Source organism: Caretta caretta, chromosome 7 (genome assembly GCF_965140235.1).
Source record: "Caretta caretta isolate rCarCar2 chromosome 7, rCarCar1.hap1, whole genome shotgun sequence".
In the NCBI taxonomy this organism is placed as follows: Eukaryota; Metazoa; Chordata; order Testudines; family Cheloniidae; genus Caretta; species Caretta caretta.
The window spans coordinates 7,357,639-7,385,579 of record NC_134212.1 but is presented as its reverse complement, the minus strand read 5'-3'; the positions used below and the strand labels follow the sequence as shown (position 1 = coordinate 7,385,579).

Below are 27,941 nucleotides of genomic sequence, written 5' to 3'. Positions count from 1 at the left end.
CCTAAATATGACACACAGTTTTCAACATATCTTGCCTACCCACAGAGTCCAGATGCAACACTTTAGATTTTAAATACAGTATAATTTTGCACGTACAAAGCCCCTTGCATCCAGAGATATTACAGGGTCACACATTACAGACATGAGTCAGTGCAGAAAAGTGCCCCATGTCCAACATTAAACAGCAAATTGGTGGCAGAATCATGAATCCAGGACTTCATTTTTCCTGCTCTACCAATGGACCATGTTATATATGCTTATACACATGTGTCTAGCACCTAACTATAAAAAGATAGGCAAGAGGACCTGGCACAGTTAGGGTGATGAGCCATGTATCTGTACGTGTGAGATACAGGACATTTTCACTTTCTGCCTTGGTTCATCCAAACCAAAGTCTGTTGACCTACCAGGCATGTCACATGGCCTGTTTATTCACACTGATCAATTACAAAAAAACAGGGTTATTTTGTGGATTTTGGATGTTATTTCAATTACTTTTTAGACATCTGTTTTTGTTTTTAAATGTTATTCTACTGTGCCTAAAGAAAGTGTAATAACTACACTGCATATAATGCAAAAATAAATGATCAATAGCTCCATTTACCAATATTCCAGCTTGCAATCTAGAAAGTGAGTTTCCAAAATATATTCAAGCACAAGGCCACTGAACCCTGAACTATGGAGACCGGCCTTCCTATTTCACCCCGGAGAATTGCCTCAAGTACTTAAGGACCCTTTAAAATGAAATTCTCTTGCTAACATAGGGAGATAGAAACACACAAGTGTTCTACCCAAGAGCTAATGCACTCCAGAGATGCGCTTTTCAAAATAGCATGGTGTTAAACTGAAAGGGAGGAAGTGATTAAGGAGTACAGTGGGGCAGTATAGACACCTTCCAACAAGACTTATTTTTCCACCTAGCCCAAATGGATATTTCATTAAGCACACCACAAAACTTGTGCACTTTTCCCACAAATGTTGGACTGGCTTTTTAACTTGTCTTCCAGTTCCCAATCCTCTCTCAGTTAGTGTTTTGGTGCTAGTTGAAAATAGTCTTCAGTTTAAGAAACTCTGGTTGCCTGACAAGAGTCTAAAGCATCAATCATGCAAAGTGAACCATTCTAGACAGATCCTGAGCAGTTCTCTTTATAGCCTAAAAAGGCAAATTTCTGCTTAAATCCAGCATGTTAAGAGCTTCATGAGGGGAAAACAAACAAACAAACAAACAACAAACAGGTGGTTTCCCAGAAAACAAAGCGAAGACAGCTACTGTGTGCATTTTGTTAGAGAACATTATGTTTGGTTTTTCAAACAAGTGTTGTGTTAAGAAACTGGATTATTTGCCTGATTCTGCTAAGGTGTGTGTATTAAATACACAAAAAGCTATACAAAGATGAAAGACCAAGGTCAACATTTTAATTTTAATTTTAACATTTTAATTGCACAAGTCAGAGAAGACTCCAGCAGCAACCTTGTTCTACCTTGTAGCAATGTGGCAATAAACCTAAAAAACTCAGAGCCAAGGAGACCAGGATATTTATATCAAGATATCATAACAAAAGGAACACACACACAGCTACACCCATCACATAGCACACTAGGATTCACTTGCAAACAAGGCTGTTTTCTAACTACAGCCACTAACCCTCAGAAACTCTAGCCCACTGCCTAAGAGCTCCCCCACTTTCTAAATGCCTCCCTTGAGTTTCACCCTTTTATACAAGCCTTTCCCAGAATGCTCTGGGAGCTGGGACTTTAAATTTGGGAGGGAGTAACAGGTGCAGCTGTTAGGGGGTCATTTGGCTTCTAACTGCTGCAGGTTGCACCTCACTTGCTGCCAGGTAATAAGATATTTCCAGGCTTTTTGTTGTTGCTTTTCTTAGCTTTCTCCTCTCAAAACATGGCAAGTTCTCACAGCCCCCTTGTGTATTGCCATATACTACAAAGTATTTATGATAGCCAACAGCTCCAGCAAAATTGTGTTTCTGGGGGGGGGAAGGCGGGCTCCCATCTGAGATGTCAACAAGATTTCCTCATAACTGATTCACTCCCTTAGAAGGGATACAGCTGAAATGTCCTCTCCCCTTCCAGTAACTAGCTGGCTACTGCCTTTACTCATTTGCACACTTGGGTACTTTAAGCACCATCTGAGGTAACACTCTGATCCATCTTCCTGAAGGTAAAGACCCTCCTAAAGATTTGAATCCACTCATCAGCCCATGACTGGATCCAAACCCCCAGTGTTTTTACTTTGACACGAAGGCCCTGATCCCGCAATTAGCTCTGCTCAGGCACCATGGCTTTGACTTCAATAGGTCACATACACCTGCCAGAGCCCATTGCAGGATAGGAGCCCAAGTTTCCGCAGACAAGGCTAAGTACAAAGCGCATGTTTATTCACGACCATTCAAATGCCAGGCTTGATCTTCTAAAGCAAAGCTTCCATCAGGTTATCGGTAAGCAAAAAACCCCACCAAGAGCGGAAAAACACCTTTCTATTTCTTCTTCAGTTCACTCCTGGGCTGGGACAAGCATAAAAAAATTTCAATCCAGCTGTAATATGTTTAGAAGTGACAAATTATTGGGCTTTTTTAAATTAGCACTTTGCATTTTCCAAACACGAGCAGTAATTTACAACAAAAGTGACATTTCAACCTTAACTATGGCATTGCTAGTGTGAAGCTACCATATAGGTGCACAGAGATGCATAGAGTGAGATCATTCATTATACAGTGAGCTATGGTAAACAGCGAGATTTGACAAGGTGCTTCATTTTCAATTGTGTCATAGTCTCATTGATAGCAACGTTCATTTAAGACATCGGTTAGAAGGCTGCATCATTAATGTAAATGGAAAAATTCCAAGGATAACTCAGGGTTTGCTCTCTTTTTCCCATGAACTTAGCATTATGGAATTTTAACAGATGTTCTACTTGGTCATAGTTAATAAAATGAATTATGCAGGAATTAAAACTCTGGCTCAGTTTGCTTATGTAGAGTCTCAGCAGAAGTAGTAAATTAAGAAATTTTGGAGACCTTATAATGGATATTTTCTCCTGCCTTGCTGTAAGATTGCTAGTTTTTGTGAACACTTTTTTCAGTGTTGAGGAAAGTGGATAATTCACACCCCCTCTCACTAGCGTGGTCTGCTTTCTACAAAATGGTGTACTACCACCCTAGAAAGTGTCTTTCTCACTTGGAAATGACATCATGAGAATTCCACTTCTCACAGTCTTCTGCGTCCTGCCACTTATCCAGACAGGAAAGTCTCATTGAGCGATCATGTAGCCCAGCCCTCCTTGTGCTCTAGCCCAGCAGCTCTCTTCCGGGAGCATGAGCATGCGTCTTTCAGGCTGGTGTTAGTATGGCTAGTGCATGTGTGGAGGAACAGACCCACAACTGCAATGCACCTAATCTCCTTTGGGTTCTGGGGTCAGCTTGAAGGCAGATAGAAGCAAAATGGAGGAAGATGTAGGTACCAATAGGAAATGGGGTTTGAGAGGGAAGAGACACTAAAAGGGGAATGAGAACTTTGTGGAAACCAAAGGGGAAGGGAGAGACGCATGTACTAGCCACCTGCCCCGAGTTAGGAGTGAGTTTTAAGTAGTGGCTCAGTTCTCCACTCTGCTCCTCCATTGAAGCTAATCAGTTTGTTTGGCCCTATAAAAAAAAAATCCAACACTGAAGCCCACATTACTGAAACTCCCTTTCTTCTGTAACTAAAATGGCTTTGTGCAAGCAAAGTCTGAAGCGTGCAAAGAGATTCCATAAACATCAGATTCAGCTAGAATTAAAAGTTACTGTGTGCATACAATACAGGGAACACATGGCGGTATCTAATGAATTAACACAGGCTTTTATAGAAGACCTTCTACTGAAGGAAGGAAGAAATGCATTCTAAAAGTACGTAGGGGGAAGGGAGGGGAACGCCCAGAAAAAGTTTCAGCTTTACAATATTTCCTGCTAAGAGTTCAATAATCTGAGTAAAAGCAGCATATCAAATGGACACTTCACTGCAAAGAGCGATATTTAGTGTCACAAAATGTGATAGTCTTAACATTGTGTTAAATGGATAGGGGTTTTTTTTTTTTTTTTTTTTTTAAACAGATCACCTATTATTTGTTTCATTTTGAAAAGAAACCACATTTCATTTGGCAATAATTTTTCTCATTCTATTGGACAGATACTCCAAAAAAGCAATATTTCAACTGAAATCAGTTCTGAAGGATCATTTATGAATATACATAGTAGAAAGGACCCCAATTAAATTTCCGACAAAGTCCTGCTATTTTGGGTAAACAAAGTTATCTCGGAAGGGTCACACGCTGGGCTAGGAGAAGGGCCTGGAAATTAATTACCGTCTTGACATATGTCAAAACAAATTTTAAAGAGACTTGCATCCAGTTGTAACCATGTGTTTTATCTGTTAGTATGCAAAATCTGTATTCTACGGCATCTAAATTTATTCATTTATTCAGAACCCCTCAGAGAAATCAAAACAGCTTGTTGCCCTCTTTTGCCTGCCTCCAGATGAAATCGGAGGGAATAATGTGTTTAGTGAGCCAGAAAATAAGTACAGGATGAAGCTATGGTGGGGGTTATGTTTCAGAAAAACAAGTGTCATCTTCACACAAATAACTAATTTTTGAAATATTTGGAGCGGCTAAAATAAACTCTGGCATTAACATTTGTTGCTACTTAAAGCAATGCTACATTTGGGATTTTCTTACTTTATGTGGTAAGGTTTACAGAATACATATATCTTTATCCCTGAATACAGTTTTGGGCATGAAGGAAAGTTCTTTAAAGCAACGAATGTCGCTGAAAGCAGGCTTTCAAATGCTAATTAGTTAGCATTACTATCAATGGCCATATAAATAATGAACATACCTTTTCTAATGGTAAAAATCTATTCTGAGTTTTTTAAAAGGCTAAGATCCAATCCGGATTGCTTAGCTAAGTGACATTTAAGAACAAAATACATGTGCTACACCTAATTAAACACAGTAGGTGAAGCACAATTCTGAAAAACATTTGTACTATTATCTTCAGAGGAAACCAATCCTGTATCCTTCTCCAAAGTGTTCACAATGCAATTTCTACTTTTGCAAATGACAAGCCTGAACGAGAAGTTTAAACCCATATCACCACATGTTACAGTCTAAGCAAAGGTTTTTTGTTTAAAGGTACTACTCAATAGTTTTTAGAGTGCAAGGAAGTTCTAAGATTAGAATCGCAATATAACTGTTGGGAACCCTCCCAATACTACTATGTAGACGGAATCCATATTCATCTTGCACTCTCCAAATGAGAGCTATAGGCAAGTCACAGACAGAGCATATTCAAAGACAAAAAAAATCACTACAACATAAATGCTTCGACCATACAATCAGATTCCCGGGGACAGATCTCTGCTCCCATACTGACAGGTTTCAGAGTAACAGCCGTGTTAGTCTGTATTCGCAAAAAGAAAAGGAGTACTTGTGGCACCTTAGAGACTAACCAATTTATTTGAGCATGAGCTTTTTCGCTGTAGCTCACGAAAGCTCATGCTCAAATAAATTGGTTAGTCTCTAAGGTGCCACAAGTACTCTTTTTCTTTTTGCTCCCATACTGAGTCCCACTGACTTCAGCAGGGCTTCACAAAGAATCTAATTACAGAATCAGGGCCAAAACCACAACTAATACCTAAAGAGAGTGACAACACTGAAATTGCATGATGGCTCTGATCTTGTTCTCAATTAATTCAGCGGGAACAGACTTGGCACACAAAATCCAACAGAAGAATTTTTAATTCCTTTTAAAAGAAGTCTCCCTCTTTGTCAAAGTGTAGAAATAACACGTTAAAGAAAGTGCAAATCCTGAGATTCACCAATATTTTTAACCTTTAAAAAAAAATTTCAGCTTAGCTGGCTAAAGTGTACTTTCAGTATTTATCTTCCCTATGACAGCGTTCCTTGGATTTAGGGTCAAAGAAAGTTGCATTACATTTATACGTCTCGCTGTGAAAGGCTGTATGTATTTCTTACACAGGAACAGGGACCGAGAGCCAGATAGTGCCACCCTGTGTATGAACACTTACTGGATGCACGTCACAAAACTTACACAATTTTACTAATACTTTATTTTGTACTTCTTCATAATTGATACATTTCCATTTGATTACATCCATGCAGCATCAAACCTAAGAGGATTGAGGCACAGATTAGTTGCCACCTATATATCATAGATGCTTATTCGTGTTTTATCTAAGCTCCCATTACACACCCATAACTACAGGGGGGGAGGGATAGCTCAGTGGTTTGAGCATTGGCCTGCTAAACCCAGGGTTGTGAGTTCAATCCTTGACGGGGCCATTTAGGGATCTGGGGCAAAAATTGGGGATTGGTCCTGTTTTGAGCAGGGGGTTGGACTAGATGACCTCCTGAGGTCCTTTCCAGCCCTGATATTCTATGATTCTATGAACTAGTAAACTTACCTAGAATGAAATATTTGTATTGAAAGTTTGCAGAGCCATCTGTTTGACACAGTTGTACCACGATTTCTTTTTCCCAACAAGATATGACACAGTGCAACAGAACCATTTCAAAACAGAAAACAAGTGTTTTTACCTCTCTTAATACTGTGCTTTTATAACCTCGATAAAGTCCTTGAATACCCTGTAAAGTAACAAATGAAAGCTTCAGCTGTAGAGACTTACATTAGCAGATACTACAATTTACTGATGATTAATTACATGGCAGGTATTACACCCTTACTGAGAGCAAGATCTGAACTTCTAATGAATTGATCATATTGATTATAGCACTGTACACTGTCTTCCAAGGTTTACCACACCAGTGGGTTTTATCTTCCTTTCAAAGCATATTTAACCAGTGCTAAGAATAATCAGACATCCATTCACCTCAAGTAGAAAACAGACCCTATAAGGTGAATCAGAAGAGCAGGAAGGCATAGAAATACATTATTTCATACTCTGACGACCTAATATTTGCCATGCGCAGCTGCAGAGCTAGAAGCCTCCACTCTTCCAAATGCATATGTAAGCAGAGTAGTAGGATATTTAAGTTAAATGGCCCACATGAAATTGGCATCTAGGATGACAAGCTGGCCATATGTCTGGTTTCTTAATTGCTCTGGTTCAGAGTCACTGTCAGGAAAGACTTTAAAATGTCGTATCTGTAATCAGAGGATAGAATTTATGCACTGCTTGTATATCAGGGCTCAGTTCTCCTTTCAGTGTTTCTATGACAGTATCTCCAAGACCAGTAGATCTTGTGGTTCAGGGATGGGATGGAAAAAGGAGAGAGGAGGATGAGCAGATGTTATTTTCCCATAACTGGAGTTGTCTGAAAGCAGCAGACTTGTAACCTCCGCCTAAAAAATGTACTAGCCCAGCTATAAAATTTGCTCATCCAGGCTCACCAGGAGGATGACAAAGATGGAAAAAATTAGAGCTAATTTTTTTTTTAATGACTGCTGGTTTTGGGTGCCTAACCTGACCCCTGAAAGGGGCTTGATTTTAAGAAGTGTACAGAGCTCATCCTCAGAAAATCAGTCATCCCCCACCACCCCACCCCCACTTACAGGTGTCTCAAGTTCAGCACCCAGAAGTTGGCAAATATTTTTTCAAAATATAGGTCAAAAGTATTTAACACTTATGAAAAAGAAAAAATTACCTTGGGTGCCTATTCCACAAATTAAATATTCCAAACTAATGTAAAAGGACTTTGCCTGAAAGTATCCACTCAGCCTTTCCTCAACAGCCCCTCCCCCGTTTGTTTGTTGTTGTTTTTTTTTTTTTTAAGGTGGAAGGGAGAGGAAGGGTCTGGAAATGGATTTTCCGTCATGAGGAAAGTTAACAAGTAGACTTTTGCAAGGCTGCTCTATAGTTCCTCCATCTTGGATCTCAGATGGTAAAGTTTAGGACTCCATCTGCCCTGCCTGCACAATGTCTGAAGCAGTTTTAACAACAACTGTGGATCTGAGCATATCAATGCTGCTAGCCCAGTTTCAACTATAGAAAGGAAGGAAGGTCCTGTGGTTAGGGCACTAGCCTAGGACTTGGGAGACCTGGTTCAAGTCCCTGCTCTGCTAAAGACTGTGTGGTTAGGGAAAGTCACTTAGCCTCTGTGTCTCAGTTTCCCTAACCATAAAATGGGGATAATAGTACTGCCCCACTCACTGTTGTGAGGATAAATGTATTAAAGATTGTGAGGCATTCAGATACTATGGTGATGGAGGCCAAATAAATATCCAAGATTGATAGATAGTATGGGAGGTAGAAAAAGATGCGACAGGGAAAGCATGTACCTGTAAGGGGGTGGGGGGGGAGGGAGAGAGAGAGAGAGAGAGAGGGAGAGATTAGAGCCTCCACACAACACTTTAGGGCTTGACTACGTAGCACAGCAATGCACACTACAGAGGTGCAATTTCTAAAGCGCACTAACGTGTTGGTCCATGTAGACCCTGCTGGGTCTAGTGGACCAATTAATGCAAAACACGTTAGTCACACCCTCATAGAGTGCATTACCCCACTAATGCATTGACCTACATTTACGGAGCAAAGCAGAACAGAGCCAGAATCACAGTATTGACAAGCATGTGAGGAAGATGAGTGCAACCTTTCACAGAAAGGGTTTTAATATAGTCCTTGGCCGGTCAGCCTCTCCAGGGCCCTGATTTCTGGGAAAAGGAGACTCCAGAAATATCAAGGAAAGCTTTTTATAGTTTGGAGTCTAAGCTGCCACTCAAACACTACCTTTGAAACTTAAAATCACTCTCTTCCCCAGCATTTATGCAGACACGTGCCCTATATTTCTTCTATCAACTGAGTTTGCTGGCTCAGAATTTCTTAGCCAGATACCTGGTCAGTAGCAGATATTGAAGCACAATGCTCTGATGACTGGATCCTATTGGCTTAAAAGGACACAGAGGAAACTTGGCCCGTGCTCCTGGGTAGTATCCAGGAAACGCTGGAGAGACATCCTTATGGGGATTAAAGGGCGTTAGTGGAAACTTGTTTATATTTGGAAATGCAGGATGTAGAGCTTAGGGGCTTTGCTCCAACCACCAACCTGCTTCACTCAATCCTGGAATAGAGGTACAAAGAGAATCAACTCTGCAGGAAGGGATTCGGTTCTTGTGACAGGCCTCAGGCTTGATAAAACCTTTCGGGTTAAGGGAGAGTGAGTCAACATCAGGGACACATGTGAAATGCTTTCCCTGACAATGGGTGCTCAAGTAATTTCCCCGGGGGATGTCATTTCCGCCTATCACACACAAGGGAAAGTAAAGGACCCAACACAGTCCCAGGCATGTGTCTCAGCACTGCAGAAAGGATGCAGTACCATAAACGTTATGCTAATGACATTTTCTTTCTGCAAATCCCATGAGAACTTTAAATGCTTTAATTCATTAACCTTAGCTGTAGCACAGGCAGCTCTGCTACTAATGAGGCCATGGAACCAGCAGACTGATTTGAAAGAGTTGAATTACTGCATAAGGCATAACAGAAACTAGAGGATTTTAACCCATGTTTCCAGGTGCAGATGCCCCAAATATGAAGAGAAGCAACATAACTCGCTAACATTCTATTCCAATGTAACATGCCAATAACTCTTAGCCAAAGGATAGTTTTGGAGAGTTGCTAGGAACATACAGCACTGGACTTGGAGAACAGTTGGAAGCGGCTATAATTCACAAGTCTTGATCAGACCTTACCTCTTGATATAAGGTGTTGGAAAGAACTTGAAAGGTACTGGATGAAGGAGAAACTTGAGCCCTCTGCTTTACAACTTCAGAAGGAACCCGTATTAGACAGGCAACCTGTAAAAGAAGCCTATAATTAGACTACACACACTTGAGTCCACTTCCCTTATAAAGTTAATTTGTTTTCTTTTCCTTCCAACCAGTGAAACCTGCAAAACTGAGGAACGGTTTGTATATTTCGGAGTCAACTTTCAAAACTCTTGGTGAGACACACATGTACTCACTGTCAGACAGTGCCGTGTGCTTGCTGAAATCAGAATGTACAATGCTACACTAATGAAAAATGGAAATGTCCTCCACAAATGTTTCAGTTTGAAAGTGACTCTCAAAGCAGAAGCGGATTTGGGGTAAGGGATCATTAAAGAAAAGGGGAAAGCTTGAAGTTATTTCCAAGTCATAAGAATCCTTCTCAATATTAGCACTGTAAATTGGACATGTGGGAAGACTTTTCTCCAGACCAATTTGCACCTGCTTGTTTTCCAAATAAGCAAGACAGACACATTATGTGCTCTAGTGACCAAGACTGAGGAACACTTCACCGAGCACTGGATGGAAATAAAAATGTTTATTGTAAAGAATCCCTTCAAATGCATGGTGAAGCTCAGCCACTGCAAAGAGAAGCCAGTACTGGCACCAATGTTTCCTGGCCTCTCCAGCCAACAGATCTGCCATCCAAGAAGCGGAGTCTCAAGGCTGGGTGCCATAAAGGGTTTACTGCAATAAGTGGCTCTCCCCAGCTGCCATGGTAGACTTATTTACAAAGTTGGTAACCTGTTATTGTGACACACAATAATCTGAGGTCAGTTACGGTTGCATGTGGGTGTGGTTTTTGAGGCCTGGGGCCCCAGGCACTGTGGGCAAGTTTGTATGACTGAAGCAAAGGGGCGGTCGGTGGCTGTTCCGGTGAGGAGTAGGTGTGTGAGGGCGTTTAGATGTTATTCTGAGGACGGTAAAGAGTTAAATAAGCTCAGTTTGAATGGTAGCGTTGCCTCAAGTGGCAAATTCCTTGATTTTATTTATTTTTTTTAAAATTCGAGATTGCATAAATAGGAAATTACGTAACTTTAACAAGCGTGTGTGGCATTTTCATTCTGTATTTGTGGCCTGCCTGTAGTGGAAGACCACACAAAAAGAAGGACAGGTAAAAGTGCTCCAGGAAGAATGACCCTAAGGTGCACCTCTCCCAAGGCAGGATGCAAGTAGCTCATATAAACATACCAAATCCCCACCCTGCTCAGCACCGTATGTATCCTCATACGCTCCTCTCTTCCTGCTTTTTTCCTTTGGAAACAAACAGGACTCTGCTCCTAAGCTTCCCCCTGAATTCAGCTAGGATCCTCCTTGCAAGGCTCCTGTGTTCTTGCCCCTTAAGTCAGTTTGCTGAGACACTCCAAGGTTGTTGGGGTTTTTTTTTTTTTTACATACTCCTAAGTTGTGGCTACCAGGACTCAATTGATCTGGCTGTGTGGGTAAATCGCCCAGAGTTCCACATCTCAGTGCAGGTGCTTCCCTGTCACAATGGGAGTTCCTCATACTGTGCAGTGGAAGAACCTGATCCCTGAATCTTTTGGCTTTTCTACGTTAAAATCTCTGTTTTAATAACATAATGGCAGTGGTTTATGTGCATAGAATAGTAACTTACCACAACACTGGAAACCCTGAGAATAACAGGGTATTTTTAAAGATTAAAGACTAGATTCTGCCCTATGCTGAGGCCCTTTTACATCACACTGGCAGTGTAAAGGAGGCAGAAACGGTCCCTATAGAATCTTCCAGGCAGAGAGAGGTTCACTGTCTGGTGCAGAACTGATATAATGGCTTGGTGCCAGTTCTCTTCCCAGACTCTGGCAGACGAGGAGGGAGAGAGCAGAAAGAAACATGGACAGTGTACTTGCACTCCTGCTGTGTGATGTACTGGCCTATAAAAGTCTTCTGGCCTTCAAACTAAGCTCTCCATCAGACTCAAGCTCCCCATGGACCAGAACACATCAACTCAAAGCAGCATCACACCCTGCCAGAACACCAGATGCAAAACCAGCATCTCCATTGCTACAATGATCAACACCCGCACAACACACCTTTCAGGATCCCTGGGTCTTACACATGCCTATCACAACACGTGGTGTACCTCATCCAATGCACTAAATACCCCAATAACAACTTCGTGGGTGAAACCAGACATCACTATGTTCTCAAATGAACTCACACAGAAAAACAGTAAGACAAAAACCGCCATATCCTGTGGGTGAACACTTTCCACAAAACAATCACTCTATATCTGACCTCTCAGTCCTCATCCTCAAAGGAAACCTGCACAACACCTTCCAAAGATGAGCCTGGAAGCTTAAATTCATAACTTTGCTAGACACTAAAAATCATGGAATGAACAGAGACACTGGATTTATGGCTTATTACAACAAACAAGAACCCACAATCCCCAGCCCCAGCTTTCTCCTATCCATGACTGGAGGGGTGTTAAGAGGCCACTTCACCTTGAATGGTCCCTTGAAATGTGTTAACTATTTATGCTCAACAATCTGTTTCACCTTAGCTGTGACACTCTGGCTTAGGGATGTAAATATCGGTTTACAAAATTAACCGGTTAAAATTATATAATTTAACTGGTTAACCATTAACCGAAATCACTCCGGATGGCCTGCCGTGGCGGGAGCTTGGGATGGGGTCCCTCTGGCTGGCTGGCCAGTGCAGCCGGTGCAGCCCAGCCTGGGCTGGGGTCCCTCTGGCTGGCGCGGGGCCGCTGGGCTTAATGTTTAAAGTCAGTTAACGGTAAGCCTAATGTTTACCGGTTAACCTTTCACATCCCTACTCTAGGTACGTCTACCCTGCAATGTAAACCCAGGCTCAGGGCAGGTCTACATGTAAAACGCTGCACTGATGCGGCTGCACCGCTGGAGAGCTTTAATGAAGACGCTCTAAGCCAATGGGAGAGAGCTTCCCCCGTCATCTCAGGCTACGTCTACCCTGGCGCTTTCATCGCTAAAACTTGTCACTCGGGGTGTGGAACAACCACCCTCCCCCCCAACAACAACAGAAGTTTTAGTGACGAAAAGTACTGGTGTGGACAGCGATTCACTGGCGGGAGCCATGCTCCCATCGACGAAGCTACCGCCCCTCATTGGGGGTGGTTTGATTTTGTCACTCTCTTCCAGCGATGAAGAGCAGCCACACAGCATGCCTGATGACGGCGCGGCTGCAGGGGCACATCCACGCCATTGTAAGGTGCACTGTGTAGACATAGCCTTAGTTAATCCACCTCCGCGAGAGGCCGTAGCTACGTCGGTGGGAGAAGCTCTCTCACTGAGAGCACGCTGTTTACACCAGCACTTATAACTATGTCACAGAGGGGTGTTGATTATTCACACCTCTGAGCGACATAGTTATACCAAAGTAATGCAAATATGTCAGACTCAAGCTCAGACGTAGAGTCCTAGGCCTCTGCAGAGGTGGAGGCTCCCAAGACCTGAAGAAGAGCTCTGTGTAAGCTCGAAAGATCGTCTCTCTCTCCAACAGAAGTTGGCCCAACAAAAGATATTACCCCATGCACTTTGTCTCTCCAATATCCTGGGACCAATACAGCTACAACAACACTGCATATAAATCTTATCAGTCAACATAACAAAGTAGCATGGGGCTACTGTAGCTTGTGCTGGGGGCTGGTGCTAGAATATGGAAAGTACAAAGGTGTCTTAGACCCACCTTAGCCTGGTACAGGAAAGGAACAATAGAGAATTTGGCCCCAAAATGAAGTTAAAATTAAATGTGTTTTAAAATGTTTTGCATTCAAAGGCAAGTGCACATAATAAAAAAGTAACCTGGATGAAATCTGTTCCTCCAAAAATGAACTCAGACTCAGAGTTTGCAAATAAATTAAATTAAGCAACTAACTTGTATACATTTAATATGCCTCATGAAAACATTACATTTAGTAGCTTGTTGTCAGGGTGTACAAATTGAATAAGGATAACTGGCAGCTTGTAAAACTACTTTTTTTTTTTTAAACACAGTGTAAAGTTTAACGTCTGTATTCAAAAGTGGCTATGAAATAAATTCTCTTGTAACTTGCAAGTACAACAGGATGGGCTAGCAATAGTCAAGAGTCATTCCAAAGAGGTACCACTCCATGTGTGCTTCAATTCCAGGGGTCAAAAACAACAAATGACCCCAATATGTCAAGAAAATAAGAATTGTCAACTTTTTTTTGTAGTTCAGCATAAATATTTATAGAACTTCATGCTTCATAACACTCCATGTCCTTACATTAGCTTTTTATTCCTTAAAGTATGGCGGCAGGAAGAAAACTTTGTTTTTCATCTGAAAGCCTTTTTAATCTACCCATCCAAGGGGGTACAAAGAGCCCAGCGTGGCTTCCTGACTTCTGTGGCGTTGCAATTTTGGCATGAGAGGGGTGGCTACAAAGTAATGTATCTATTTTCTCCAGATATTTGCAGTGCCTTCCATTTTGTTTCATATTAACTTTGATGTTTTTCCGATTTGAATTTGAGCTACAAGGGAATATTTCACTGCACAAGAACAAAAACAAGTGATTGCATTGTACTGGTATGAAAGAAAGTAACAGCTAATGTCATCCCAGGGTCTATTGTCAGACTGGTTCCATAGGGCACTCTTTGCTCACAAAGTTTTTGTGCAAAGACTGTTGCAACTAGACAGAACACTGACATTTTCACTGTATATCTGAACTTACGACTCGTTACCGTATTGTTTTTGCATGTGGATCTTACTATCATCTACAACTAAGCATTCTTCTGATGTGATCCGAGCCCTCACCTTCAAAGGGACAGCATGCAGAATTAATGTCACACCTGCCTATTGGGGCACAGGATGAAAATGTAACAACCTCAACTTCAGGGGGGGAGTTACACGACTTTTCAATTGATTTACCATACTCAGACTTAAAGCACTTCAGTGGCTTACAGGTAACGCAGCATGAATTAAGATAATGCAATCAATACACGTCCTATCATTTGCTTTCTTAGCACAGTGTGTACCAGTGATGCTTTTCATCCAAAGACACTGGCCTTCAGCTTTAAATGACTATTGACTCAGAAGAGCCTAGTGTAAAATTTTAAGCTACATGAGTACATCTGTCCCTCACAAATGCCCCTGAGTTTCAGATTATGCAGGGTTAAATCTACAGTTCTAGGTCACGATCTCCTAATGAGGTCCACAAGGACAGACTCCCTGCATTTGCCCAGAACTCACTGTTGTATTGGGGTCTTCGGGAAAGTTAATGAAACAGTGTTGCTAAAACAGGAGTAGGAGCAGTCACATGCATTCGTTGGCATTGTTTCTGGCATATAAGCAAGTACAGAATGTTGGCTTCCTACATGGTGACATCCCATTGACTATCCTGATCACAACATATTCCCACAAAGCAGCACTTGGCCTCGGTTTACTTTTATATTCTCAACTTCATATCTATACGCACACTAGCCATGACACAGGACCTGTTAAAAAGAGAGAAATTAAAAATGCACGCTTGTCTTCAGCAACGGCTAGCTTCACAGCACCTGTCTGGATTCTGCACATAGACACTCTGCAAACTCAGTAACAGAAGTTAATGTTACACAGACAGACACCACTGGAGAACAGTGCAGTCCAGTGTGTTCATGGAGAACAGTGCAGTCCAGAACACACTTACCGTGCACTCAGTACACCAAGAACTTAGAATCCAGTTCATCCCTGGTGCAATCCCACTGACTGCAGTGAAGCTAAAAGAGGAATGAATTGGGCCCTCTGTTTCTGTCAGAAGGTTATATCCCTTCATCGTCTCTGGATACATAGAGACGAGCTCCAGATAACCTCAACCTGATTAAGGCACCACACAATTGTTCTGACTGGTCTCTGTATATGGGGCAAAACTGATTTCTGTTAGGGAGCTCTTGGCCCATGGAAGTCAGTGAAAAGGCAGACAGTGTAGGATCCTGATTATTGCTTAGAGAGAAAATGGCTTTTGCCATATATATATTATTTCCCAAAAGATCATTATGAACTCTGGCAATATACAGTGCTGTGCAACCTCTTAGGACTTCAGTCTGAAGTTTACAGGCTCCCCCTCAGTGCGCCCATACATGCTAATCATGAAATCTGAACAAAGAGTGAAGTTCTTTAGATATAAGCTCAAATAATAAAAATTGGTCTTAATGGCATCATTATGCATCTAGCTTTATTTTACAGAGCAGGCTGGCTAATGTGACACTATTAGCACCTGTTGTCTTATTACCCTTTTAGTGTTATAATTATGGCTGGAAAGAGTCATGAATTTCAAAACATTTGGTCTTAAATCATTACCAGATGAACCTTGTGAAATGTGTAATGAGTCATAAATCTAAGTGCACTTCTAATTTTCTAGTTGTGTTTGCTTGTTGGGGGCAATTGCCACTAAAAATGTGTGTATTTTATCATTAGCACTTACCCTCATCTTGCTAAGAGGGTATATTTTTCAAATTAACAGAAGGAAACATGCAGATTTTCCATCTCTGCAAAAATGTCTTAACTACTAGACTTCACCTGTGTATCAAGATTGCCATCTTCTGGTCAGAACTGGATTCGAATATGCTTTAGCTCAATTATTATTGCTAGTGCCTGAAGTCCAAACTCCGGAAGCCCAAATATATATCTAATTTTCTAGTTAAATCAGTCCAAACTCCTGCACAGACACTTAATTTTGGTGTATGTGGCTTATTTCAATGTAATTGAACCCTGTTCCTAATCAACTGCAGCAAAGTCAAAATAAGTCTGGTTTAAGCTGAAATAGGAGCGTCTACATCACACTTTAAAAAACACACTCACTTAAACCACCGCAACCTCCTCATGTGGGCAAGCCCTTGTTGCAAGTAAACACTGGGATTTTCAGCATCACTCGGTGTTGACCTGTTGACAGGAGTATTATCACTGACTTCAACAGAAGCAAAGTTAGGCCAGTGCTGAGCTCTTTTGAAAATTCCACCTTATGTTGCATATAAAAGTTTGTAGAGAAGATTAGTTCTTGGAAAACTTTTATCTCACTTAGGAGGAGGCAAATAACTAAAAGATGCTTAGCACAAGCTGATTAATAACAAGTGAAGAAGACAGGCCTTCTCATAACTGTACATGAGTTTTTCATGAGGAACACCTGTGATCATGCCGTAGATAGGGAACAGTGAAAGCACAAAGAAGAGATTATCCAGAGGACCTTAAAGATATGTGCAGATCACCACTGATATTAGAGAAATCAGCAAAGGTCAGAGCTCAGTGTGATAATTGCTAAAGAAAGGACCAATCCAGAGAGGTAAAAGCATTTCCACCATTATTGAGTTGTATACAGTACTTCCTTTCAGTCCCACCAGCTACTTCATATTCCCACTCACTCTTTGGCCATCTTATTCAACTGAATTGACTAATAGGGGAATGGAGACACTGTAATGATTCACAGTTCCTCCATTTCCCATCCTAAAGGGATTGAGAATGTCGGCTTAGGGGTAAATGACATCTCTCTCTATCATTCTGAGAAGCAAGGTCATTATGAATTGGCACAGAAGGGTACAGCACTGTCCAATAAGAGTTATAATGCAATCACTAAATTCAGCGCTACTGAACATATTATCAAAGCTTGTAAAATCTCCTTACTTGAAGTTTTGCATTTTTACATATATCAGCAAGACAAACCAGAAATCCCTTTGCGATTGGGCTGAAAAACTGCTTCTTACTTTACATTAAATATTAGGGAGATGACCAATATATCCACTTCTTTAATTGCGTCCAATAACTGGGAAATGCCCGTTTTCTTGTGGGGATCTGACTTATTTTGACTGGGAGAATCTATGCCTATTTTCCACACCACTTCACCTCGAGCCATCCTCATTGGACTGCATCCCGTATTTCAAAGAAACCAGTGGAGCTTGACACTCCATTACTCATGCGTCATACTGTATTCAAGATTTAAGTAGTAGTCCAGGAGAGATTTCACTGCAGGTAGAAAGTACTACGCATGTTGGAGAATAATAACCACATTACCCAGAAACTGGCAAGACAGTGTTCTTCAGAGGCACAAGTCAGTCCTCACTGCAATTTTTAATATACTCTGCTCCTTACTCGGAATTGACTGTAAGGTGCCAATCCAGATCTCAAAAAGAAATCCAAACTCTTCTGAGTCTTTAGACACATCTGAAGCTAAACCTTCTATTTCCTTATTTTATTATTTTTCTAAACAAAATATAACAATCAAATCCCACCTGGATTACCAGTTTGTGCTCCGTTCTAATGCTTTATATTTCAGGCTAACCAATTCATACGAACTCTTTTGCAGTATTTGGGAAAGAGAAAACTGGTTGTCAGGATTGTGGACTTATTTGTAGTTAACCACACTACTGCTCCTGCATTAGACCCATGTACTAATGGATTGTTGAGAGGCATTTGAAACTCAACAGACCAGGTATTACGAGTTGATATTGAAGGCTTATGTAGAACATTTAAATTGGGTTGAGGCAGGACATGTTTTCCTCAGCGATGGGAACACACATGTGGTACAGTGCTATTCTCGGCTTTGTGACTTGGGAGAGCAGCTCCAGAGGGCCATTTTGGTCTGTAGCCTGCCACGGTCCTTGCACGTTAGATGATCTATCTTAGGCGTTTATCTGGCCTCCATTACTGTAGTAGCTGAGCACCTTGCCATCTTTAACGTATTTATCCTCACAACCCCCCTGTGAGAAAGGGCCGTTATCCCCATTGTATAGATGAGGAGCTGAAGCCCAGAGACCTAGGGGCTAGATCAGAGATGGGCAAACTACGGCCCATGGGACTGTCCTGCCTGGCCGCTGAGCTCCCAGCGGGCAGCGCGGGCGGCATGGCTGGCTCCAGCAGGGTTGTGAGCTCCTGCTGCTCTGAGCAGCATGGTAAGGGGGTGGGGAGCAGGGAGGTTGCAGAAGGTGCAGGGAGTCCCGGGGGCAGTCAGGGGACGGGGAGCAGGGGGGGTTGGATAGGTGTGGGAGTCCCAGGGGGGCTGTCATGGGGCGGGGGTGTGGATAGGGGTCAGGGCACTCAGAGGACAGGGAGCAGGGGGGGTTGGATGGAGGTGTGGTCTCAGAGGGCGGGGGTGTGGATAGGGTTGGGGGGGCATTCAAGAGACAGACAACAGGGGGTGTTGGATAGGGGGTGAGGTCTGGGGGGGGGCGGTTAGGGACAGAGGAGTCCCAGGAGGGGGCAGTCAGGGGACAAGGAGCGGGGAGGGGGTTGGATGGGTCGGGGGTTCTGAGGGGGGCAGTCGGGGGCAGGAAGTGGAAGGGGGCAGATGGGGGCGGGGGCCAGGCTGTTTGGGGAGGCACAGCCTTCCCTACCCAGCCCTCCATACGCTTTCGCAACCCCCATTTGGCCCTCAGACCAAAAAGTTTGCCCACCCCCGGCTAGATCCACAAAGGGATCTAGACACTCACCTGACACTTTAGCAGAATGGATAAAAATCAATGATTTAAAAATATATCGGATTTTTTTATTTAAATTGGATTTTTTTTATACTTTGAGGGGGAAAAAAACTATTTATCTAAAGATAGTTTTAATTAAGATACATTATAGCTCAAAGATATCTCATCATGGAATAGGGATTATAAATTCTAATTCTATAGTATGAGACAATATATTCATGTAATGTTGAAGAAAAATTTTGTAAATGAGTTCCAATAGTTCATGGACTTGGGACCCAATGTTATGGGGTTCCAGGGGCTTCTGTATAGATTATTTAGGTTAATCTTTCTATCTACCTAATGGGGACTCAGTGCTCAGTCTGGAAGATACCATCAGAGATGCTAAGTTTTGCAGTTCTCAAACTGTGGATTTGTGTCTCCAGAGATAACACGCTTGTTAACAGCAAAAATGTTTTTAAATAAATAAATCAATAATATATAGAGGTGAGAAATAACAGATCTCAACCCTACTGTCCCTCTGGAAATTTGTGTACACAGAGTCAATCCCTTACCTCTCTCTAGAAGTGCAAAGTTTAAAAATGTTCAATGAATAGAAGATTGTTGGGGACGGAATAGATCCGCACAAGGAGAAGAAGTCTGGAGATAAATGTGAGAAGGGAGGGACAGGCAGTAGAAACAAAAGTGAAACTGTTTGAGCAGCATATTCCAGAAGTCTTGAGGTCTTCCTGAGTGTAGCCTTCATTGATTTGAGATCTACCATACAATTCTCTCACTAGAAGGGAAAACCTATAATGGCAGCAGGCCGTAAAAGAGACCCAATTTGGGAATAAGAACCATTCAAGAAATATATGTTTGCTGATGATGTTTTAAAAAAAGTCACACCAGAGAACTGGTGGAAGTCACTTAAGTACTTGGATTCCATATGATAATCTCCTGAGTGATAATCTCACTTTTAACAGCAGTAGCTTCTTCTGCCAGTGTAGAAAGAATATTTTCTTCCTTTGGACTAATTCATTCGAAACTGAGAAATCATTTGGGGCCTGAAAAAGCAGGAAAGCTTGTTTTTCTTTTCCAGATTATGAACAAACAGGAAAATGAAGGTGAAGACAAATGAGTTAGCTGCAGAAGCCAATATTTTAAGTTTCTCATGTTGACCAGGCTGACATAGCTGATTTAATTTTTTTTTTTTTAATATTTCATTTAACTATTTTAGTTCAAAACAATTTTAACAAAAACAAACCTGATTTTAAAAAACTTGAATCTTTAACTAAATTCAAAAATGCATATGCTTTTGTTAATATATTATATGTTTGCCATTGAAGAAAAAAATCCAGAATATGTAACGTTGTTTTAGTCAAATAAAACAATTTAAAAGTCTGTCTGGTGATGTTCTACTCCTAATACAGCATGGCAAGAAAATCCTCCAAATATTAATGATTAACCTGTTGAATTGGAGATATTTATGAAGTCATTGGGAGGTGAACTATCTGTTTCAATTACCTTCGGTAAATGAAATAACCAAACAATCATTTATTTTCTGATATAGCTGTAAATCTAATCTGAAAAGTTTTCAAAATAAATCACTTTAAAAATGAATCGTGTGTACCTTCTAAAAATGAAACCTACATCTACCTCTGAGTTGTGAAGAATATGTATTAAGGTTATAACAATCAGCAAGGATGTACTTTTATGTAGAAATCCGTGATTAAATCGAGTCTTCCTGACTAGTGATTTAAATCATGACGTATTTAAATCAAATCAACCCTGAGGTTTAGGCACCTAAATCCAAAGTTTAGATCCTCAAAACCCCTACTCAGCTGCCACGTAACCCTGTAGGCACCTAAATTTCCATCGTGCCTAATTTCTGCTGGTAAAGTCCCCTACTTTTCTATCACTGTGCATGCACACAGGCACTAAAGTCCTGCAACTCTAGCGCTTCTCCTAGCTCACCCTTAGGACCCCATGGGCTATGGATTCCCCGGAAGGCAGGCATTGCAAATTTCCTCTGCAGATCTAGCCCCAAGAACACACAGGAAGTCTGTGGTGGAGCAGGGATTTGAACTGGGATCATCCAAGTCCCAGGCTAGAGTCCTGACCATTAGGCCACCCTCTCTCTCCATTAGCCAGCTGATGAAGGGGATTTTACGTTCAGACGGTGACCTTTCCTTGCTTATTCTGACCTGGAAATGCTAACGCACACCTGGGTGACAGTTGCATTATACTACTGCAACACCACTTCCCAGTTTCCACGAGCCAGGAGAGCAGGGGATGGGGAGTCTAGCTTACCCATGGCTCTCTGAGCTGGCTAGCTGTCAGCCTGTGGATCAAGGTTTAACTTTTCCATAGAACACTGGGCCCCGTACTATGCTACTGATGCTTGACCAAGGGCAGCGTATCTAGAGTAAGAATAAATGGGGGAACGGGCTGGTTTTAAGGTTGCAGAGGAGTAAAATAGCTTTGGGATAACATTTTCAGAAGTGACTTAGGAGCCACCGACTTTCAATGAGACTTAAGCTCCCAAGGGCCAGGCTTTAAAGGTATTTAGGCACTGAACAACTCCCATTGAAATCAATGGGAGTCAGGCACCAAAATACCTTTAAAAATCTGGCCTTAAGTCTGCTTTGCAAATGCAACTTATAAAAACTTATGTCACCTGGATGCTTTTGAAAATTTTACCCTTACTCTTTATTTTTGCTGCTCTGGGCCCATGAAACACTTTGTCCTATGCTTAAGGTTTTGTTTTCTAGAGTTCCTGGGAAAGACGTATTAATTTTAATGAGTTTTTTGTTTATGTTCTGAGAGCGCTGGGAAGCCTTCATTATTGAGCACCATGCAAATTTAATTGATGATTCAACCTAGTGCTAAGGGAGCATTTTTCAGTCTGGGGACATTCATTCTTAAACACCATTTGCATAAGTTCACTCTTCATCAAATGAAAATCCAATGTGCTACACTTCTATAGCACCTCGGATCCAAGGAGCAGAGAGAGTGCTTTATAGACATTAAATTAAATCTCACAATACCCAGGCAAGGTAATTTTTGCAGCCAGTTGGGGAAAACTACAGCACAAAAACTATGCTAAAGGAGATACCTTTAGGCTGTAGGAGAGCTGGTACTAGATCCCTGATTTCTCATCCCAGTCCTGAAAGATTCTGCACGGCAAGATAAATTGTTTTCCTTTTGTCTCTGAAACGGAAGTGTTAGCCTTGGCCTTTACACCGCCTCTTGATCTTGAGGCCTGATCCAACTCCCACTGAAGTCTTTGGGAATTTTCTCATTGATTTTTATGCGGGTTGCGCAGGCACCCTCAGGAGCCTTCCTGGCTCTTTAAAAGTGAACTGCAAAGCATACTCATTACATTTATAGTATTTATTTATATAGGACCAAAACTGTGCCCGGTGCTGTACAGAGAGGTCAAGAAACCGGTCTAATTCTGATCTCACTACCTAGTTTAATGCCTTGTCTAATTCCACAGAGTCACTCCTGATAGACACCACTACACAATCAGAATCAGACATGGTGGCCCTGCTATGAAATACGTGGGGGCCATTATACATACTCTCAGTGATGCAGAGTCTCTCTCAAACATTCCCAGCCCTCCCAATAAAACACACACTTTGCTACATCTGAAGTACATGGTCCTCGCTTTCCTTCCGTTGCTCAAGGTATCTGGCAAAGAGATCCAGGAGACCTGAACAGTGCAGGAACATGAGGAAGCCTCAGACCTGAGCTACAGTAGAAGAGTTCTACTGGTTTAAGGAAACTGATTTTAAAAATTAAGCCTGTGAAAACCTACTCAAATCGGTCAACCCTAACTTAAATTAGTACTTCACCAGCATGAGCTAAACCAATTTAAGTGAGGGTTAAGCCAGTTTGAGTGCCTCTACATTAGAGGTTTGCACTCTTAATTATGATGATTTCAAATAGATTTCATTATGCCAGTGCAATTTTTCTAATATAGCCAAGCCCTGAGACTCTGAAGTCCCTCCTTACTCATTTGAATGGAGAAAAAAGGCATCTCTGATTGCATCTGAATGTGGAATCACCATCAGAAAGCTTGGCAATCACTTTCAGGAAAGAGTGGGGAAAGGAGGAGCCATTACATGTAATGTAGAAAAGCCAACACAAAAGTGAGTTTAACTTCAAATCCCTTTTCAAACAAAGAAGCAACGAAAAGATTTTTTTTAATGCACTTTGCATTAGATCTGCCCACAACTTTGCAGACAAAAGCTTCTTTCTAACTCAAAAAGAAAAGGAGTACTTGTGGCACCTTAGAGACTAACAAATTTATTTGAGCATAAGCTTTCGTGAGCTTGAGCACGAAAGCTTATGCTCAAATAAATTTTAGTCTCTAAGGTGCCACAAGTACTCCTTTTCTTTTTGCGAATACAGACTAACATGGCTGCTACTCTGAAACCTTTCTAACTCAATCTCTCACAACAGGTTAATATTTCTGGTAAATGACAGATTCTGAGCACCTCGGTTACGATCTAAGATGCTCCCTTTAATAGACTGAATACGTGTTTTTTTAATTTCAAATGTGAGGCTGATTAATAATCACAATAATCTTATTAATTTATGCTAACTGATGTTATCATTCTAGCTGGAAATTCCTCTCCTGATCTCTTCAGTTTACTAATTAAAATTATATCCTCGCCACTAGAACCTTCTTCTCATTTAATTTATTACCTATGATTTTAACCAACACCATCATTTTTTTCCTAAGTCCTAAAGAATCTGTTCATGGATTTCCTCTGGCCACTGAATAGAAAAAATAAAATCAACTGAACTGAGATATACAAATCCCATCTCCAGACAGGTTCTTCTCTCTGAGCCTGCCTGAAATTTAACATTGCAGTATGTGATGGGCCGTTCTATAGCCCTCTCAGTATTGTGTTACTAAGAAACTGATAAAAATTTGGCTCTTCTGAGCTTGTTCCGATTCCTCCTCCAGTTTATTAAGATAAATTGGCTTGTTTGTTCATGTATTACATGGAAGGAAGATTATAATCTCCCAAAACATCACCTTTTCTTAAAATAAGCTCCAACCATGGCACTTGGCTAGGAAAAAAAAAAATTCAGCAAAGGGGAGAGGTGAGAACAGGATTTGCATCTGATTCCTTAGACATTTATATGCCTTATTGAGACATTCAAATAAAGTTCAATGCCACCCATCTCATCTGTGCATCAGGCAGAGGGGAGATGCGATACACACTGGCCAGCGAGTTATGTGCTTACCCTGAACAGGGAAAGCTCATCCTGCGGATTCAAGCCCCACAGCAGTTCAAATCCCAGATAAGCCCCAACTTGTGTTACGGCCGCTGTCTTGGCAGATACCAGGGATTGAAAATGAGAGTCCCTATGGCTTAAGTTAAAGAGCCACTTCCCATAGCTGGGACTTTGACAGACATCCCCTGTGGATCAGGCATAGAGGGGGAGCTGTAACACACTCGGCGGGGGGGGGGGGGGGGGGTTTAGGGCGTGTCACACTAGCAGTTTTTTATCCATAGATCCTTAAGCACTTTACAAGTGTGGGTGTGGATCATTATCTCCATTTTAATAGCGTAGATGGGATGGAGCAAGTTGCCCCAGGGGGTTACATGAGGAGCCAGTGCCAGAGCTGACAGCAGCACCCAGGACAGGTTTCTGCTTTAAAACTCAGCTTGGAAAGTCTGGAGGGTTTGCTTTGATAATGAACATGAAAAGTGCACTAAGCTTACCCCCACCACAGATACAACCTTCCACTGCTGCGAGGTGAAGCCACATTCAGACTATAGGCCTGACCCAAAGCCCCCCGCAGACAACAGGAGCCTTGATGTTGACCACAATGGACTTTGGATGAATCCTTACAGCACAGAGAGGATAAGAAAGCCAAGATCTCTTGCCTGCTTTTTCTTCCGATACTGATGCAAGAGGGACTTCATTAAATTAGCTGCAGCTCCTCTAAACACTGAAAGAAGAGAGATTCCACACAGCAAGGTACTTTGGATCTCAACTCTCTGTGGGGTTTTAGAAATGGAATGTTCCGTGGGCTATAATGTTCAGAGCAATAACGTGAGCAGAATGAAACAGCCTGCTGCCCCTCAGGGAAGGCAGCACCAATGCTTCCAAGTTCCCTCCTTACCATCTTTAAGGAGACTCTGGCTGGAATTTCCAAAATGGCTTTGCCAAGTGCCTGACTTGCCAATAAAGGATCCGTGACCCAACTACTCCCTAACCTGTCATGCCAAAGCATCCCACACTCCTGTATCCCGACACCACCAGCACCCCACCCACCTATCCTCCAGCATCCCCTTCAACCTGTCTCCCCAGCTGCCCAGCACTGAACTAGCCCACTGCACCCATCCGGCATCGCTTTTGTCACTGGACTTCCTCTCCCAGCTGCTATCCCTTTTGGAACTAAGCTGCAGTTTCCAATGGGAAGCTGATCTTGAGCCAACTGGCATTTCTCCCTCGTAAGTTGGTTGCACCCAGACCAAGCCTAACTTTCACTTGCCTAATTCTTGGGGGGGTGCCCCCCTATCCAGTCTGAAGTAACTGTTGGCCACCTAACTCTTGCCCATGCCTACGCTGGCTAACATTTAGGCATGGCCCAAAGGTCCTACACCTTTGGAAATTTTCTTCAGTGCCAAGGTGAAAGTGTTCAATTAAACCCTTCAATGGCAAATTAGATAGCTAAATAACTTTGAAAACTCCAGTCTTAGTGTATTGTACTTACTCCAAGCACTCACCCTTGTTATGCTAGACCGCTGCCTCATTGCTTTAACTATGTTTGTGTGCAGCCGCCACTAACAGTGTAAAGGGACCTCAGGGTAAATGTGAATTAGACCCCGAGTCCAACTGTTAAAGACCAATTTCTGTGTGGTGCAACCTATCTCGGTGGCTTTTGCTTCATGCGAGTCCATTAAATTGATATTTTTAGTTTTAAAAATAACTTCATGAGCCAGAAATAATATTCTTTCAGCAAAAACTCGCTTCCAAAAGTAACGACACGTCCTATCCAACATAAAACAATCTCCCAGCAGCATGGGGTAAAATGATGTTACAGGAGGACAAAAGTTACTGAGACTCTAGTCAAGTGAAAGATTATGAGAATACAAGCTGTTTTCTGAATTCTTCTTCATTTCATGTTGAATAAATTGTTAGCGTTTTAAAATCTGCTCAGAAACTTGTGGGTAGGATTGGCCCCATACTGTGGAAATTTCATCTGAGTTAAAGTTTGCTGAACCATTTCCTCTTAATATGGATTTTTGATCCCCTCCTCCTTCCTACAGTCTTCTTTCCTTTAAAAATTAAGGGCAGATTCTCAGCTGGAGTAAACTTGTCCTAGCTGCACTGAAGTCAATGGAGGTAGGATAACTTACATCAGTTGAAGATCTGCCCCCATGGCCCACAACTAAGGCTTCTAGGTTCTACAAACAATACAAATAATAATTATTAATAATAAATATTAATGAGTGAAAGAATGCAAGTTCAGATGAAGCAGGTACCAAGCTGCAAAACCAAGAAGATAGCTTTGTCATTTTAAAGGCATGCATTGAATAGATTCACTAACTGATGGAACTCAAAAATGTAGCTGAAGAAGAGAAAGAGGGCATGCGTGTGTATAAGGCAGCACACAAGAGACACTGTGTGAGTGGCTGGTTAGGTGGCTGACAGTTCCTAATTTGCTGTTTCAGCCTTTAATTGTATGATGAATTTGTTGGCAGTGTCTGTGGATTTCTGCCTCCATTCATCTTTATTTACAAGCAATTTCCGGCTGCAACTTTAATTTGAGTTTCCTTCTTATCTAGCTATACTTCTTCTCTGTCTTCTCCACTAGGTCATAATGGCAGCAATTTCATCTTCTCAGCAGCCTTTACGCCACTGCTCAATTACACTCAGTATGAGGGCTTAGCAAAATACTACAGCACTTGTAGATCAGAGCTAACCTAGATTAAATTATGAATATTTCAAAACCTACCATGATTAATTCAAAAGACAATATACATTTCAACAGTCACAAGCACTGCTTGTCTTGCCAGCCTCAGCAAGTCCCGCTGCTAACTGCTTAAATTATTTTATACTCAATCTGAACGTAGTGTGTACACAGACACGCACATGTGTGTGTGCGCGCGCACGATCAGGCCCTAACACTATCAACACCACCCTGGGAATTGTCAGTAAATTAAAGGGACACGGTCAATTTTAAATGATCTGAAAAAATTTCTTTATCTGTGTTACTAAAACCTTAGAATATTAATACAGAAAAAATCCCGACCCTTATTTGATAATGCTGTCTGTTTACTTTTCAAATTCCTCATGACAGACAATGAAGTTAGTTTCACATACATCCATAATCAATTTCATTTTCATTTTAAATTAAGCTCTTGGAACCAGGGTCTGTCACTGACTTTATGCAAAGACAGTGCCTAGCAGAGTGGGGCCCTGGTCTGGTTGGCTGTGAGGTGCTACCTTTAAGAGCTATATAAATCTCATGGTGGCAGATACTGCAGGGGAACGTTTGTTTAAAAGCAATGGTTTTAACTGAAATCTAAAGTGTTATGCAAACTTTTCTATTGGTTTTAAGATTAGCAAAAAACCATCTTGTACCCAGGTCTGGAGCTAACTTTTAGATAACAGACCATGTTGCTTTAAAAAAAGAGAACGAAACTTGGAATATAAGGGCCAGAAATGAAGGGATACAAGCCACTTTCCTTCACACCTATTTAATTACAGGGGAAAATTTCAAAAG

At 41.7% G+C, this 27,941-nt stretch overlaps 1 protein-coding gene across 5 annotated transcripts in view; it reads right to left on the bottom strand.

Moving 5' to 3' along the window:
• SLC25A26 (solute carrier family 25 member 26) overlaps positions 1-27,941 on the bottom strand; it is a 151,753-nt gene that overhangs the window by 99,962 nt on the left and 23,850 nt on the right. For 3 of the 5 annotated variants that reach the window (XM_048859499.2, XM_048859503.2, XM_048859502.2), the window contains exons 4-5: positions 9,723-9,827; positions 6,611-6,658 (exon numbers count right to left, since the gene is read on the bottom strand). The exons of 1 other annotated variant lie outside the window; for it this stretch is intronic. In XM_048859499.2, coding sequence (XP_048715456.1) covers positions 6,611-6,658; positions 9,723-9,827 — 153 coding nt within the window. The remainder of the gene's footprint in view (positions 1-6,610; positions 6,659-9,722; positions 9,828-27,941) is intronic. One more of the 5 variants, XM_048859501.2, reaches the window with a different exon arrangement.